This window comes from Carassius gibelio, chromosome B23, assembly GCF_023724105.1.
Source record: "Carassius gibelio isolate Cgi1373 ecotype wild population from Czech Republic chromosome B23, carGib1.2-hapl.c, whole genome shotgun sequence".
Taxonomy (NCBI): domain Eukaryota; kingdom Metazoa; phylum Chordata; class Actinopteri; order Cypriniformes; family Cyprinidae; genus Carassius; species Carassius gibelio.
The window spans coordinates 18,947,721-18,965,035 of NC_068418.1; the positions used below are offsets into that span (position 1 = coordinate 18,947,721).

Below are 17,315 nucleotides of genomic sequence, written 5' to 3' on the forward strand. Positions count from 1 at the left end.
CAGAAATCGTGACTGTATAATTTTGTGTCCAGCAGATGTCAGCCAAATATCCTACTGAGAGAGTGTTTGGTTCGTATTTTATCTTTGCTCTTTGGGACTGAACAATGTGTCACAAAATATCACTGTTTGATCAAGCTTGTAAAGTAAATATGCGGTCATAATAACGCAATAGAAGCCATCAGCATTAAATGCTCTCTGTTGTAGGTGATAGAATTCCCATTTATTTTATCAACAACATGGGCAAAGACTATCCATATGCAGCAACCACTAACACAGAAACATTTACAAAATAAATATGCAACAAGATCTCCATTCAATTTGTTCTTAAATACTAAATAAATAACAATAAATACATCATATATGTTCAACCCACTTCACTCTGGAGGGTGTCAAAATACTTTTATGGAAAACAGAACTCATTAAATAAAGAAGGATATTAAAAAACAATATAAAAATTGTTAGGTAGAAAATATTTGCACTTAAAAAAGATAAATAAATAGGAAGGTTTATAAAAACAATTTGCTGTCGATATTCTTAAAATATTGCCTCTTTCACAACGCAGAAGGCAGCGGCTCTCATCTTAATAACTGTTTACAAGCTGTGTATAGAATTTTGCTTTGTGAAATAAATTAAGTCCATAAATACACACTGATTAATAAATAAATAAAATAACCCTTAACATTAATAAATAATAAATTAAGCTTACATTTCAAGGACCCAATTTAAATAGCCATAATAATAATTACAATAATAACATGACGATGGAACTACAAACTATTCATGGAAGTGCAATATCTATGTTCTCAAATACAATAAATATTACAGAATGGAACAGGAGAACATTTACACCAAATATGAGACATCAAAATATCATACAGGGATCAAATGTAGCAGTGCTGCATACTAACCATATTTTGTCAAGGGAGGTCATTAATTGTGAATTCACCTTTGGACGTTACACATAAAACACTCTGTTACGCATACACACATAGACTCTCCTCCACAAACACACAACAGTCTCATAACTTATTGTTCACGGCAACCTCCATGCACTGAGGGAAGTAAAAAGGCAGATCAGTGTCGGTGAGAGTTGCTCTAGAAAACAGTAACAAATGGTTTGCTCCAAAAGATAACCCCAAAACAAGAACAGCCAACTTGGTTTAAGAGGCAAAGGATCAAAATTGCTAAGCAGCATAGTTTGGAATTGGAATTTGGTCCTTTTCTCTGACTTCCACGGGTCTTGTGACGTTCTGCGTTTACAGAGGGCGCCACATACAAAACCTGAATGTCCTTAAACAGTATTTTTATGTTGTTGGTCTGGTTATTTAACCCACAGTGTCTTGCAGCTGCCGCTCCTCTGCTCACACCTCAATGCCTTTGACGGCCTGGTTGATCGACTCGAGTAGGGCTCGGTTCTCTGGGTTCTGATAGCACTCCTTATCTGTGAACATGTGGGTCAGGGTGTCCACGCAGGCGTCAAAATTCTGTTCAGTGATTGGCTCTTGCTGTGGTAAACAACAGATTACAGTTTGTTAAAAGCAAGCTACATTAAAATATAATGTACAATGCTTGTTGGGCATAGTCATAAAAGGTAGATGGCAAGCGGACTGACCATCTGTGGCAGACGGATGTTGGCAAGGCTGCGGATAAGAGCCTGGCTCAGGCCTGACAGTTCCATGAACAGAGCCTCATTCTTCTCCTCTATGAGTTTATTCTCTTCCTCCATGCTCTTGAGGTTCTTCTCCATGGATGAGATCTATTGAGCAATAGAATTACATGAATTAACAGCAGCTGTGAGGTTAAGCTGTGTATTTTATCTTTTTGATGATAAAATACTGTCATTTGTAATATTATATTTAAAGTATTGTAAATAGCTTAATTATCATTATATTTTTTTATCAAGAGAAGTCACAAAAATATTTTTTTCAATTAAGGGATTTTCATCTATGAACAATGAGAGCCTCAAAAAAGCTTATTACATGCAGTTACCAGTAAAGGGCCTAATGCTATATGCTCAGATCTCATTTCAGCCATATAAAGTGAATCTATAATCTAATATATATATTTCAAATAAATGCTGTTCTTTTGAACTTACTATTCATCAAATAATCCTGAAATTATCACGGTTTTCACAAACATATCATGTAAATGTAATTTTTAAATGTATATTTTAAATATATATATATTTTAAATTGAAATAATATTTCATAATGTTGCTGTTTTTGTTGTATTCTTGATCAGATACATGCAGCTTTGGTTACGTCTTTCAAAAACATAAAACCTTACCAACCACAAACTTTTGAATAGTAGTGTATATATGCTTTTATAAATATACATTTAATAAAAGCAGACCTGTGTATGGAGGTTGGCCATGTCTGCTTCCATCTCAGAGTTCGACTCATTCAGTTCATTGATCTCTTTGTTCAGCTGTTTTATGTCTTCATCATTGTCAAGAACTGAGGGGAAAGAAAAACAATGCATATGTTAATGAAGAGCACAAAATGAACATAATGGGGATGAAAGAAGAGAAGCAAATTATATTTATCTTACCATCACTTGCCCTGAATTTCTTGCTGATGTAATCATCTCCAGGGAACCTGGCCCTCTTCTTGTTAGCTGAAGCTCTAGGGCAACCTGATAGACTGTGGAAGCAAATTATGAGTAAGAGATATGAAAAAATATGTTGTTTTAGATTTATTGTTTGTATTACACCATCCTTCGGTAACCCTAGAAAGCCAAAAACAGGCATTTCTAATATTTCAAAGCATATTACTACATATGACATTTTAGACAATTAGTTTAATTATATATCTAGCATAGACAGCAGGTCCCGTCTGTACCTGCGATGAGTGAGAAAGCTGCCATTGGCATGTCCTGATCCATCACATCCTGGCGTAGGGCAGGTCGGGCCCTCAGCCTTGAAGGCCTTCCAGGAGAATGGTGTGCCATTTAACATGCCCTCCTTCTGCCTGCGTGCTGCCAGCGGGCACCCATAGGCACTGCGGTGGGTGGCATATTTCCCACTGATATGCCCCAGACTGTCACAACCTGGCACCGGGCACCTATAGAGACGTAAGTGATAAACTGGCAGTCAGGTTTGGCATTCTCTAAAGATACAGGCTGTGCTCAAAAATTTTCATACAGCAAAAGTTGAGATTGTGTTGTAAAAAAAAAAAAAAATATATATATATATATATATATATAATAATAATATATATATATAATAATAATAATAATAATAATAAAAAACATACTTTAGGAGCTCAGAATCTTCCTTGTCATCCTTAGTCGGTGTGATTTTGATTCCTCCTTTCTTGGCACGTGGACATCCAGACAGACTGCGATAGAGAAAATGTGGATGTTATTATTTTTTTTACATCTGCAATTCAATATTTTTAACTAGTTGCAAAGCTTGACCTGAATCCAAAAATGCATCTTGAAAGTAGGTACAGTACAAGTAATATCTCTTAATTAGCATACCTTCTATGGGAAGCATAGTTTCCAGTGATGTGTCCTGATCCATCACAACCTGGGGTAGGGCATCTGGAGTCCACAAAGAGAAAGACAGGTTAGCTTGAACATAGTATTGCTTTAGAAAATACAATTTAAATATCACACATACAATCATACTGGAAATCTAAATAAATATTTGGGCTTCAGCCTAGATGCCTAATGTGTCTCAGCTGGTTTGATGCATCTCTAGGACACAGTCCAAGAAAATTATATTTTTGGCCACTTAAAATATAAAGTGTTCACTGGTTAAAGAGTATAAGAATAGCCAGCAAAAGGGACAGTATACAGTGCTTTGCAGTAACAGCAGTATTATGTAGAGTCAAGTAGAAGCAGTAATCAGTAATGGATTCATTAGAGGAAAAAATAGAGCACAGACATACTTGAGTTCAGTAGTGTGGGCAGCCATGAGGGTCCGAAGACTTTTATCAGCAAGGGGACAACCAGAGAGACTGAAGAACAGTAGAAAAACAGCAGGAAGAAAGAATAGAGGGAGAAAGATTTCATTGAAGATGGAAGAGATATATGAGTTGATGAGTAAATGAGTTGCCCAAATGCATTAAAGAGTCATATAGCATATGTCTATGGTTTATTCTATAGAGAACTGAAGCTGTTAGGATTCAACAGAGGAAAACAGATAAAGAAAAAAAGAAAACACAAGTAGGGCTTGTGTTCAGAGTTGAAATACTTTGTCACCTTCTGGCATACCTGCGGTGTGATGCATAGTTCCCAGTTATATGTCCACTGCCATCACAACCTGGGGTGGGACATCTGGAGGGAGGTAAAGAGAGTATTAAATCCCGGTGGAGTCATTCTGGTAATTTATGAACCCTTGCAAGACATTAAATTTACAGACTTCCTTTATTGGCTTAGCAGGTGTGTTTTGTGTTTAAATAAGGCTGTTGTTGCTGCAGAGACTTACAGCAAGACCTCTTTCTTGCTGTCCTTGGGCTGGAATTTGACTTTGAAGCTGGAGGTTGTGACCTCACCAGGGTACTTCCTGTCCTCCATGCTCTCCTGAGTGGCATCATCATCGTCTCCATCAGAGGAAGCATATGAGTGTGTGGTGTACTCAACCTGGACACAGCAGACAAACAACAGTCAAACAGGTGCTAAATTATGACAGTTTAATTCATAGAATGAGGGGTTTTATTCATTAACCATGATTTAACCTTGAAATGAGACTATATGAATATATCTCAGATTGATATACATCTACCTCCTCTGGCTCCTCCTCTTTCTGTTGGTTTGACTTGGTGTAGTCCAGAGGCCCCTCCCACTCCTCTTGTTTGTAGGTGTGGCTGGAGTGGGGTGAGGTGACGCCATGGTGTTGAGAAGATGATGACGAGGATGAAGATGGTTCTGGTGACCTGACTCCTTCCCTCTTGGGTTTCTTCATGCTGAGGTCCAGTGTGCCATTCTCATCCACCTCAATGTCCATGTCCTAGATTGTAGAAGACATTAATTCGAATCTAGAGTATATATAACTTGGATGTTATGGAACTCATCTTTCCAGATACAGACTGAGAGGAACTCACTTTGCTGGCCTGATCTGGCTGTCTGGTGCTGAGGTTTTCAGGCCTCTCCCAGCAGCGGGTGGACAGGTTGAGAATGGCAGTGGCAGCCATGTGTGCGGCTTCGGCATCATGGGTATAATCATACCCACTTGAGGTGGAAGAGGAACTGCTTTTGGTGTAGCCTCCTGACAGGCTGTGGCTGGGGGACAAGGCTTTGGGGAATGGTTTGGCTGTTCATTATAATAATAATAATAATAATAATAATAATAATAATAATAATAATAATAATAATAATAATAATAATAATAATAATAATAATAAAATGTGTTTCAGTATGCTATCAATAATTCATTATCTAGTAATATCTGTTGTATTTGTATTTGTTATTTTGAAGGGTATGGGGGGTGCTTACATTTGAAGGCTTTAGGTGAGGTTTCGCTGGTGGGCATCTTGGGTGCAAGCATGGGGTTGCCGAACACCTGTACATCGAAGCTTGCATAGTCGAAAGACACCTTAGAATACTTCTCCAGCTCCTTAGCCAGGTTGGCACGAGGAGTGGCTGGCATGGCATTGGGTCTGTAGGTACCATACTGAGGGATGTCCAGCTGTTTCACAAAACACATCGGCCTGTAGAGGAAAGAGTGTTACAATTTAGTCACAATGTTTCCCTATTAGGCTCTTTTGTCTGTTAAAGATCTAGCTGGGATGTTGAGAAGAGGACCTGAGAGGACCTCACCTGAGAACTCTGTCAGAGTTTGAGCCTCCGCTGGCAGGATCACTGACAGAGGTCTGTGGCTGTGACTGCTTTTCATTGCTTTTCTGTTTCCCTGCAGCAGCAATAGGGCAGCCAGAGAGACTGAAAGTGTACAATGTAAGAGAACACTTGGTTTTAGGGAAACCTGATATGAACAGAAATTGATGCCTGAAAAGTTTAAAATAGTTTTGGAGCAGTACCTGCGATGTGTGTTGCGGTTGCTGTTCACATGTCCCTGTCCAGTGCATCCAGGTGTTGGACACTTAAGTACGTTCTCGTGCATTGCCAAGACTAGTGCCAAAAAAACACATTAGATTATAGAATTTATATAATACCATTCAAATGCTGTTGTTGTTGTTTTTTTAAGAAATTAATACTTGTATTAAGCAAGGATGTGTTAAAATGACCAAATGTGATAGTAAAGACATCTATAATATATATTTAAAAATAAATATAAATTTTAATTTAAATAAATTTTATTATATTATTCAAAGAATCTTGAAATAAATCATGGTTTACACAAAAATATCAAGTAGCACAAGTTTGATAAAAAAAAAAAAAAAAAAAAATGTTCTTGAGCACCAGATCAGCATATTGGCATGATTTTTTGAAGGATCATGTGACACTGAAGACTGCTGAAAATCCAGCTTTGCCAGGACAGGAATAAATTCTATTTAAAATATTTATATAAAACATTTATTTTAAATTGTGATTAAATGTGTTTTTATCAAATAAATGCAGCAAAATACTTTTTTTTTAAGTCGGTAAGATACATACATTAAAAATGTATATAAAATATACATATTGTGTGTGTGTGTGTGTGTGTGTGTGTGTATAATCACATATAATAATAATTTTTCTCTTACTCTCTGGAGGGATTCTGTCCTTGTGTGGGCACCCTGAAAGGCTGCGGTGGTGTGGGTATAATCCAGTCACATGACCTGTCCCATCACATCCTGGAGTAGGGCACTTTACTTCCTTCTTCTCTGATCTAGAACCTTCTGTGCCCAAGAGTGAGGAGGCAAAAGCAAATTAAACTCAACACACACTCTACCTGCATGATAATGTTATCTAATTTTAACTGGGGTCATAAGAGGTAGGCAGCAATTTCCTGTCACCTTTGCCATAGTATGCTCTACGAGCTGTGATATCCATGGTCTTACTCATCCTCTCCTCTGCGCTGCTGTAGCGCTGCTGCTCAGGAGAGCAGCTCTCTTCAGAACTACGGCCGGTTTGTTTTGCTTTCAGGGCAATGGCCTGTTCCAGAAGTCCCAGGTTCCCCCGTGTCATGTCGTACGTCTCTGAGTCATCTGTGACCTCTGACCTCTGTGACATGCTGTCCAACTCGTCGTCATCCGCTTCATCAGCCTCCTCTCCTTCTCCGTCATCTTCCTCTTCCTCTTCTTCCTCTTCCTCTCCCTCTGAACCCAGCTCGATTACTACAGTGGGCGAGTCTTTGTCCGAAGCATCATCTCTTTCTTCTTCATCCTCCTCCTCCTCATCTTCTCCAAGAGGGTGGTTTAGACTGATGTTGCTGTGCATCATCATGTCTAATTCCTGAGGTGAAGCAGTGGGGACAGGGGCAGTTAGGGAGGAAGGCTCAACCTGGGATTGGATCTCCTCATCTTCTTCCTCATCATCATCATCATCTTCACTGTCCTTCTCTGTCTCCCCAGTGTCTTTGGTCTGGATTTTGCCAAAGTCTCCACTGAAGTACTGGTGGTCCGAGTTGTTCTTCTGGCTCAAACATTGTGTCTCCTCTTCCCCCTCTTCCTCTTCCTCCTCCTCCTCCTCCTCTTCTTCGACAACTGTTGTCACAGGCTCATCTGTCTCTTTCAGCTGCTGGGTCACTCGCTCTTCCTCTGTAATCTCTTCTGCTTCCTCCTCTACCTCTTCCTCTCGAGCCTGAATTTCTTCAGTGACCTGTAGGCCCACCTCTGCCTCAGCATCCATGGTGATTTGTTGGATGGACGTAGTCTCGATATTGGCTTCTTCCTTCTCAGTTTCTCTCTCTGGCACTAAACTTGATGTTTCTCTGCCAGGTGTGATTTTCTCTTCTAAATCCTCTTGTGAAATTTCTTCTAAGGGAATGGCAAAAAAGGGGGTGGCAATTTTTTATGTTTCTTGACAAGTTTGGGTGATGTAATAAAGCATAAATACATAAAGACCATAGTATGTTTACTGCATGGTACATAGCTTTAAAAACAATAAACTTTTTTTTTTTAGTTAATAGGTTATTAACCCACCTTTCACTGCTTCTAATGTAAGTGTTTTTTCTTTTGCTTCCATCTCTTTATCAGTAGTGTCCTCTTCAGATTCCACTCCCTCATCTTTTGTTTCTGTTTCACTGTTTGTGTCACTCTCTGCATTAAACCCATCATCCATGGCCAGCTTTAGAGCATTGGGCTTCTTTTTGGGGGCTAGCTGACTCTCCTCTGCCTCCTGGAGTTTTCTTTTCTTAGCTAATGGGCAGCCCAATGCACTGGAACAGATTAAAAGGTTCGACAAAAAACTCAGTTGCTCACTTTTTCTTTTTTCTTTTTTTGAATAGACAGTTATAAGAGACTGAATTCCTACTACCTACCTTCTGTGTCGTGCATACTTTCCACTGACATGGCCTAAGCCGTCACATCCTGGTGTAGGGCAGCTGCAAAACAGGGGTTTTGATTAGCTATATACATTAACCTAATAAACTCTGGTCTTTAAAAACATGATGAGTAACACTACAAAAGCATAAAAGCTCTCACCTGTACTCTTGTCCAACAAGCTCAAGAGGAACTGATATAAGGAGCGAGATAAAAGCTCTGTCAGTCATTTAATTAACTGAAATGGATAAAACATATTTTTTGAGTTTTTAAGAGGCTCTCACCTCTGATTCCCTTTGAGCGTGTCCTCGTCCACTTCTCATCTGCGTCCTGGCTCATCTGGAACACAAACATGTAAGTGGTTATGAAATTATAATAAAATGTTATTGACCTCTTAAGATATTTACATTATCCATTTACAATATCACTGTTCTCTGGCTCTTATACCTTCAGACTGTGATTTCTGTCTTCAGATCTGAGCAGGTCTGATTTCACAGATACCAGAGTAGCCCCCAATCTTCTTAAATGCTCGTAAAGAGGTCTATCAATAATTTATATCCAGTAAGTTCGTTCAAATGCACATCCATCCCAATCCTTAGTGGAAGTGAAGTGAAATAAAAGAAAGAAATAAGGCCCACCCAGCCTTATAAAGATTTCAGAGCTTGGGTAAGGGAAATGTACTTTTAGCTTCTTTGGTTTTGTGGTATAGTATAAGACAAGATATAATCAATGAAAATGAAGTTACTCTGACATACACAAACACACATAATGTCTCACTTTTCGTCTCCTACTCCTCTTGTTTTCACAGCTGCTGACTCTGTCCCCTCGTGTCCACCTCTGGCTCAGCAGCTGCCCTCTGAACTCATTCTCTGTTGGACAGAAAGGATAAGTCAACAATTTCAGTATGACATGTCCAAAATAGAAAGGTGCCTACTGTATTACACAGTGACATGAGAAAAAAGCATATGCTTAAGTGACACTAAAGGAGGTCTTGACAGTGGATTCCCATTTTTGATGTTTGGGTGTATGTGTGTGTATGTATATATATATAGCAAACATATATATATATATATATATATATATATATATATATATATATATATATATATATATATATATATATATATATATATATTAGTTTGAAATATGCAATATACCGAAAATACCAAGAAAACACAAACATTTTTTGCAAGCAATTAAGACCCTTAGATCAGAAAGTAAGCAAATCTATGCCAGTAATGCTGATTCAAACACAACTATTGTGATGTCATTTTCCACAGAATGACTATAAAAGATGAACATCCATATTCCAGAAGCAAACATTTAAAAGCCCCCAGAGGACCCATGCACTTTGGTCAATGAATGGGCTTTCAGCAGTCCATCATGGTCTGCGTGCCTTCATGGCTCTGGTGTTGATTATTCTTCTTGGGTGACGAGAGATCCGGCTGTGACCCAGCTGTTTTTATCAGGGCGTCATTACATGTGGTCTGATTACTTTTTAGGCAGCACCTGGTGCCCAGTCACATCACACACATAACGGGAGGGAATTCCCTTGAGAACTGCAACAATTGTGGCACTTGCCACATATGATGCAATATGCAATGCAAAACTTTCTTAGAAGTCAGTGTTCCGTGTCTGACACACATGGAAACCAATTAAACTGATTTTATTGCATTTGCTGAAAACTTTCTATAAAAGTAAGATGAATACAAAAGGAAGGAATGAATTTGAAAATAATGTAACCTATTTTCCAACACATTAGGAGTCAAGTTATATATTAAATACACATGAATTCTTCAAAACATTCCTTTCAAAGACATTTCTAAAGACAACAGAATGTAAAAGATTAGAAAATGTGCATGCTGACATGTTATTTATAGATGAAAATGGTGAGTGGATGATAGTTTTTTTTATACCAAGTCACTTGACCTAAATAGTTTTCGTCATCCCTTTTAAAGTTTTTCTAAAATAAATAAATACATTTCTCTTAAATTTCTCTATCTCCCTGCATAAAAAAACATTGTTTGACTCCTATATATTAGGCCCATGCATGAAATGACCAGCGAGAGTGCATGTTACCCACAAATTGCTATTACATTTTAGTATAGACTAATAATAGTATTTCTTTTGTCGCATCAGGCCCTTGACTTCGAAAAAGCACCATGATGCTGCTGCGCATAACCTCTTCTAGCACACCACGCCTTTCAATTACTATCAGCCAAACCCTCCCCCTTTAAAACACTGTCACTTTCATGGAGAATAAACAATATCAAGCAGAATATATTTACAAGGCCTGCAACTGTATTATTAGAGCAATAACGTTAGAGCACAACCCACAGAGATCCTAAAACAAGAATAAGCGACGAATAAAGAGCAAATTAAATGTAAAACAGAAAGAAAGGCGATCATCTAATAAATGAATAGTGTATTATGTAGGCCTAGCCTGAAGTAAACAGATGGTTCGTGTAGATAACGCACGCACACAAGACAAAACATATGCTGCTTTTGCTTTGCTTAAGGGTTTCTAATAATTATTTGTCCTCTCCCATAAAATACATCGTATTTGTACATGTATCTTTGACTTAGTGTGAATCGACAAACTTCCAATGAATTTCCGTTTGGCTTTAAACTTCCACATTTTCGATTCGTCTATAAATATTGTTTTAAAACCAGATCAACACTAAAAATGCAATACGAGAGGCTGGATATTGTGTTATCGATGCAATAAAGGCCCTTTTAAGTTCTTGGGTTTCTTGAAAATAACACAGCGATGTAAATGCAAATACAATTATCTAAAAAAAAAACATTCTAGAATTGTTCTTTTTACACAACGTAATTGTGGCGAATAGTACGCAAGCGAAAATAAGACAAAATGTGCAAGAAATGTAAACACGGTGGAATGGCACTTTAAGAGATTACAAGTCCGGCATCCATTTGGCTTCAATAGTAATGCAAACCAAAATCATCAAACCTTTCCAAACATTGAATTTTTTATCCACATCAGCATCTGAATTAGTAGATTTAAAAAAATACCACAAGCAATCGACGTTTTTTTCAAGGAGATGCGAGCGGCCTCTTGCTCTTTGTAGGCTCTGTGTGTTAACTTCAGTGTTGTACACCTCCCCTTCAGAATGAGTCTCGTTCCGCTACCGTTAAAAACCTCTAATAATTCGCCCAGGACCGGTCCAAAACCTCCTCATGTTGTAAGCAAGACGCATTTATCCATTAATCGACATGTAATGTGAGCGCAAATGCTGCCAAAATCATTTCTCCACACGCTTTGTCGAACGATTCTGACTTACCTTTCGCTCACAGGCCCATTGTCCACCCCTCCTCTACCCTGCGCCGTGACATCATCATCATAGTAAACCATGTACAACACAAGATGGAGAGAGGGCCGCCACCTACCCGATATAAAATATAATTTAATTTACAACCTAAACTAATTTATTCGGTTATTTTGGAAAATATCTCTACGTTTAGAAGCAGGAGCTCAGTTGAAGGATCAGCACCCAGAACAGCGCTGTTTCAGTACCATGGACAAGAGTGCTTTCCGTGGCAGGTGTCTAGTAAGAAATCGCTGTTTTCAATGAGTAAATAGCTGCTTAACCATTAATACAATGACTATTACATTTCCAAAAATAAATTCCACAAAAGAAAGTAGTTTAAACATCAAATACAAGCATTTGTTTTATGTTTAAAAGACTACAGTCCGATTGCCATACACGATGATATTCGGTATTGACAAGAAAGAGAATAATTTCTGTAACTGAAAAAAAATACAATTCTTTAATATGGATCTTTTTTTTTCTTGCTCAATAACACATTAGCGTTCAACTACATTATTGTATGTTCTTCTAGAAATTTAACAACGTGACCTGGTTTTGTTGGAAATTATCCAATTAACTTCATCTAACTAAAATAAGTTAATTTCACTTTTCGAAAATAAAATGTTAAAAATAAAACAAAACATGTGTTAATATTATTACTGAAATAATTTTTCAATGCAGTAAACCAACCAAACGCAGAGCAGTTGCAAAGTTTGATTAATGGTAAAATATCAAAATCAATCTATAAATAATAATATATTATAAGTTATTATAGGTTACTTGTAGTGGAAAGAAACTTAAAACTTAAAACGGAAAATGCATTTTCTCTGTAATAAAAAGGGGAGTGGAACTCTTTACTAAACTTCAAAAAAGTTTCTTATCATATACGAGGCTTGTAAAAACCTTTGAAGGTTTTGCATATTTAATGACACTGAAGTTCTTCGGTTACCAGCTGGAACTTTTCTAACCCCTGATCCTAAAGATTCGTATACAGATGGATAGCCCAGCAAACAATTAAAGCCACAGTCTGTTCCCACTGGCCAGACACTGTGTATAAATATTACATAGGATGCCAGCTGAGCGAATGAGAAGCACAACACCCGGAATCCCCCACAGCCAGATGGACTGATCCCTCCCGAACACAAAAGTTTTAATACGCCAGAAGTCCGACGGCCTCTGAGTTGGAAGCACAACTCCCTCTGGGAGACAAAAGTTGCCTTTGTCCAAAAACTGTCTGGACAGGGATTTCGTTTCGCAACTTTTAAAAGATGCAAACAATCAGGGATATGGGTCATTACTATGCCTTCGGCAATAGAATTTGATGTAAATCCAAATCTATTCAGTCGACATTTTATATTAATATTTAAAATGAAAGTAAACAAAGACGGAAACAACAACAACGTTTTCTGTCGGTAGGCTGTAGGTTTATAACCAGTCTAACCAGTCCTTATAATTATATCACTCGTGTTAAATTACAGTAATAAACGCGTTGTGAATAGTTATTGTTAACAAAAAGTTAACCAAACACAAAACCACCGGTTATCAACAAAACCACGGCGCACCAGACTAAATCTAAGTTTGACGCAAGCAAACGACTTAAGTAAGATAAAAGTAAGACGTCAACACTCACCGAGAAATGTTTTGCACAACTTCATCTTTGCGGTGATTTCTTCGCCTTTGACACCGCAAAACTACTCAACTTCATTACAGAGAAAGTTACTTTAAAGAAAAATTGTAGACAGAAGTGGGCGGTGGTATTTACTAGAAGGTTGTTTCCTCCAATCAGCGGCGGCGGGGTAGTTTTTGTCAATCTCGACAAGCCAATGATGGCGCGCCTCACTGCCTGTGTCCCCACACAATGAACTCAAAAATTGAAACAAAAGCTTGTCTTGTACGCCTTGAGTTATGTGTCAGGACTCTAAAGTCTCTCTGTAAAACTTCTTACTGAGTGTTTTTTTTTAACAAAGTAAGAGAGCACAACCTGAAACTATTGTTTTCTGTTTATATAAATTTTCTAGAAGGACAAAAGAGACAAAGAGTTGTTGAATTTTTTCTCATTGTTTGCCACTATTTTTATGCTGTGTGTCTCAAACTGGTCGGCTATGACAATTATTGTATTTTAGACATGCAAATACAAAGTTTATGTGGATGTTCAAATTAGACATTAATAACATGATCCTAAATTATAAAGAAGACAGGACATGTTATATTATAGTGTTTCTATAATTTAATATTTCATCCCTGTGATTTCTGTTTGTTTTAACTGATGGTCACCCCAATAATAACAACAATAACAAAACACACACACACACACACACACTTTTTTTACTTTCCTTATAATGTAGAAAATATATATTTCAAAATTTTCTTAACATAAATGTTTAGTAAATCTTTTTTTTTTTTTTTTTTTTTAAATAATTTTCGTTTCTATAAACTCTATCAATCAGTTAATCAATCAATCAATGAAAACTCATGCCCTCAGATCAGGCCTTCTCATTCTTTCCAAAACTCAATCTGTGCACTCTGGTGTACCACTCTTCCCTCTCTTCTCCCCCACCCTTTCCCCTGTCAGGCCAGTGAGAAGGCATATGTGCTGGGTTGCTGCTGGAGCCCACGTAGGCCTCTTTACTTGATCTGAAGTCTCACCCCCCATGACAGATGGGCCTGCTGATAATGATGCTGAGAACACCCCCCCACACACACCACCACCATAACACCTCCAACTTGCTGTTGCCATGGTGAGTAAGGAGGGGGACCATGGGACGTGTAGAGGGGACCTGGGGTGCTTATTAAGGCATTTACACTTAGTGGACACCAGGCTTGTAGAAAGTGTGAAAAGCTTTTAGAGGTTTATTTGAAAGGACTCATATGAACATATGGGTGCCTGGAGTCTGTCAGCAGTGGCTTTTATGTGTTTAACTGCAGACTGTCTTATGTTAGTGAATATTGATGATAGAGGATTTTATGGTGTCTGTTTTGGTTCTATTTCTTTGAGAGAGTGTTGATTAATTATTTACACTCTTGCCTCTTACATAATGGTTGATGATGACTGTTTATTATTATATGACATGTTGTAGAGGTTTTAGTAGTCTTCAACTTGAATGATAACTCAGGGAAACTTCTGTAGTTGTATGTGGAATATGTCTACGGGGAGGGAAGAAGCCTAAACCCACTCACTTCTTCTTTATACACATGCACATGGCCTCATTTCAATAACAATGGATAACCACACTTTAGGGCGGAGCTTAGAGTGTGATTTCCAGGCCACTGAGCCAGGCTCCCTAAGCTTTGTCTGTGTGTGTGTGTGTGTGTGTGTGTGTGTGTGTGTGTGTGTGTGGTGAAGGGCTTTTTGGCACAGCTGTCACCCTGGAGGGTGATATCAGGCAAGCCCAGCTAGTTTTCTTTTTTCAAGAATCTTGTGAGAAAAAAAGGGAGAAGGAAATGAGAAGAGAAACAGCTAAAGTTTAGATGAGATAACAGCAACCAAATTATGACTGAATAATGATATTAGATGCTGCACAACATCAGTCAACAAACAAATGGCAAATTAAGCATTTTACTGTCTTTATTTTAATGAGTGTATGTTTTGAAAAACTTTTGCAACTTTCCTTGTACTGTAGATTAAATATCCTATCTGTCTATTTTTATCTATCTATTATTTAAAAAATAATACGTTTCAAAAAAGTTTCAAATTAAAACTATTTTGTATATTTTATTGTATATTATTTAATGATTTAAATAAAAATATGAACAAAATAACAAAAAATAAATAAAACAAAATACGAATAAAACAAATAAGAACCTACACACACACACAAATAGGCTATATACAGCATAAAGTAATTGTAAAATATGCCAGAAAAATTTTAAACCTATACATTACTTGTCCTAACTTGTTAAATGTATGCTTGTATTGTAAGTCTGTTTTGTCTGGCTGTGCAATATTGTTATATTATAAAAAGACAAAAGCCTAGATTGACTGTGAACTAAAACCTCAAAAGTTCAATAAGAACTTTCAGGTTTTGGAAAGCTTTGCTGAGTACTAACACCCCAAAGATAATGACCTGCATTATGTTTTCAGTTCTTTGGCGACCAATATGCAGCTAATCTCTGGGAAAATCATCTTAACAACTGTCCTAAAGTATATTTTCTTGTATTAGTAAGAGAATAAAACAAAAGTAGCTAAAAGAACAGAAGACAAGATCTTTTCACACCATCCCTCCTGCTCTCTCTCTTTCATTATCTCTCATAACTAGGGGAGACAATCTACCCTCATCCACAGTCTCTGTTCCACCTGTTCCTGTGCCCCACAATTTCCCTCAGTAATTATTCACATTCTGGACACAAAAGTCTAGATTGGTGATCTTGACTCCTACATGATGGATACCCTAATATCTGAACGAGAAGTCCCCTAAAAGTTACTATATCTAAATGTTGTCTAAGCCCTAATCTAATTCTGTGTCATCAGGCCCTTAAATGTAATGATATAAGTGGTGCTAATGGTATTTTGAGAGGGCTTGCTCCATTAGTGATCCAATACAAATGGCCCTCACCCTTTCTCACAACAATATCCATGGTAATTAAGATGCCACCTGTGTCCAGTGAACGAAACACATGCTTGGAAAGTATGGGTCAGTCAGCAACTCTTGCCTTGTTGCTAGGACTGCAGCCCTCCCTTCTTTTCAGGCCCAAAGTGGGGCTTACTAGACATCTGTATGCAAATAAACTAAATGGTATAGAAAGTACATACATCAGAAGGGGGGTGGGGGGTGAGACTGCTTTCCCCAGCACTACAAAGACAAAATTGGTGGATATTGTGAGCATGAACAGCTGACTGGCTGGCTTGGAAATTCCTATTCAAATATCCATACTCAGTCACCATCTGCAACTTTTCAGATAATAGTGACTCAGAGTAATCACTGGATAGGCTAATCACAAAAGGTTAAGTGGCAATTAAACATTTACATTTTTCAGTCTGGTGTAAAATATAAAGGGATATTCACATGGGTTCTATTTTTCTTTTTAGGTTTATTTCTATTTATTCTATTGTATTTTATATTTTATATATATATATATATATATATATATATATATATATATATATATATATATATATTATATACAGTATATGTTAGTGTCCATGTATTAAGTTTCCTCCACAAATTCACTTGTTAGTGTCCATGTATTAAGTTTCCTCCACAAATTCACTTCTATGATGGCATGACAAGACTTTTATTTATTTATTTATATATTTTACAGAATTTTATCAGAAACGCACTTTAATAACAAATGTCCCAAACTAATAACCAGAACCTCTGACATGTCCCATCAGCCCACCAGGGAACTGAATGCTTCCGGGTCACATTACGATTGGACACAGTGAATCAGAGTCACTTTGGGACAGCCTCACCTCTGCTTGACCTCTGACCCCCTGAGGTGTTTTATACACAGGGGTTGTGACCTTTGTTGATCTCTTTATTTTAGAGAGCAGGTGCTGTAGGAGAGATGACCCTAGAGAATGCCAGGACAGGGTCACTGAGGGTCTCTTCTTATTTACTAGCTGTGATATGGCACACGTGCCACTTTCTCAAGAGAACGAGAAATCAAGTCAGCACTGTTG

At 37.6% G+C, this 17,315-nt stretch overlaps 1 protein-coding gene across 2 annotated transcripts; it reads right to left on the reverse strand.

The window, feature by feature from the left end:
• Nucleotides 1–198: 198 nt before the first annotated feature.
• On the reverse strand, nucleotides 199–13,394 carry LOC128011093 (myelin transcription factor 1-like). Of its 2 annotated transcripts, XM_052593172.1 has the most exons (23): nucleotides 13,326–13,394; nucleotides 9,144–9,235; nucleotides 8,651–8,705; nucleotides 8,529–8,559; nucleotides 8,366–8,428; nucleotides 8,028–8,263; nucleotides 6,900–7,862; nucleotides 6,648–6,782; nucleotides 5,982–6,072; nucleotides 5,764–5,883; nucleotides 5,440–5,654; nucleotides 5,049–5,257; nucleotides 4,730–4,954; nucleotides 4,433–4,587; nucleotides 4,219–4,281; nucleotides 3,894–3,962; nucleotides 3,481–3,543; nucleotides 3,255–3,338; nucleotides 2,841–3,062; nucleotides 2,551–2,642; nucleotides 2,353–2,456; nucleotides 1,613–1,756; nucleotides 199–1,505 (listed from the first exon to the last, which is right to left on the reverse strand). In XM_052593172.1, the coding sequence occupies exons 1-23, from the start codon at nucleotides 13,348–13,350 to the stop codon at nucleotides 1,362–1,364; spliced, it is 3,600 nt and encodes a 1,199-aa protein (XP_052449132.1). In that variant the 5' UTR covers nucleotides 13,351–13,394; the 3' UTR covers nucleotides 199–1,361. The 2 variants fall into 2 exon arrangements, with proteins under 2 accessions (XP_052449132.1, XP_052449134.1); XM_052593174.1 differs by lacking the exon at nucleotides 3,894–3,962.
• Between the last annotated feature and the right edge of the window lie 3,921 nt (nucleotides 13,395–17,315).

Coding starts and splice junctions, on each gene's coding strand:
- LOC128011093 (XM_052593172.1), bottom strand. CDS start 13,350: ATGAAGTTGTGCAAAACATTTCTCG. Junction 4,955..5,048: donor AGCCAGATCAGGCCAGCAAA/GTGAGTTCCTCT, acceptor TCTACAATCTAG/GACATGGACATTGAGGTGGA. Junction 3,544..3,893: donor GCCCACACTACTGAACTCAA/GTATGTCTGTGC, acceptor TGTGGACTCCAG/ATGCCCTACCCCAGGTTGTG.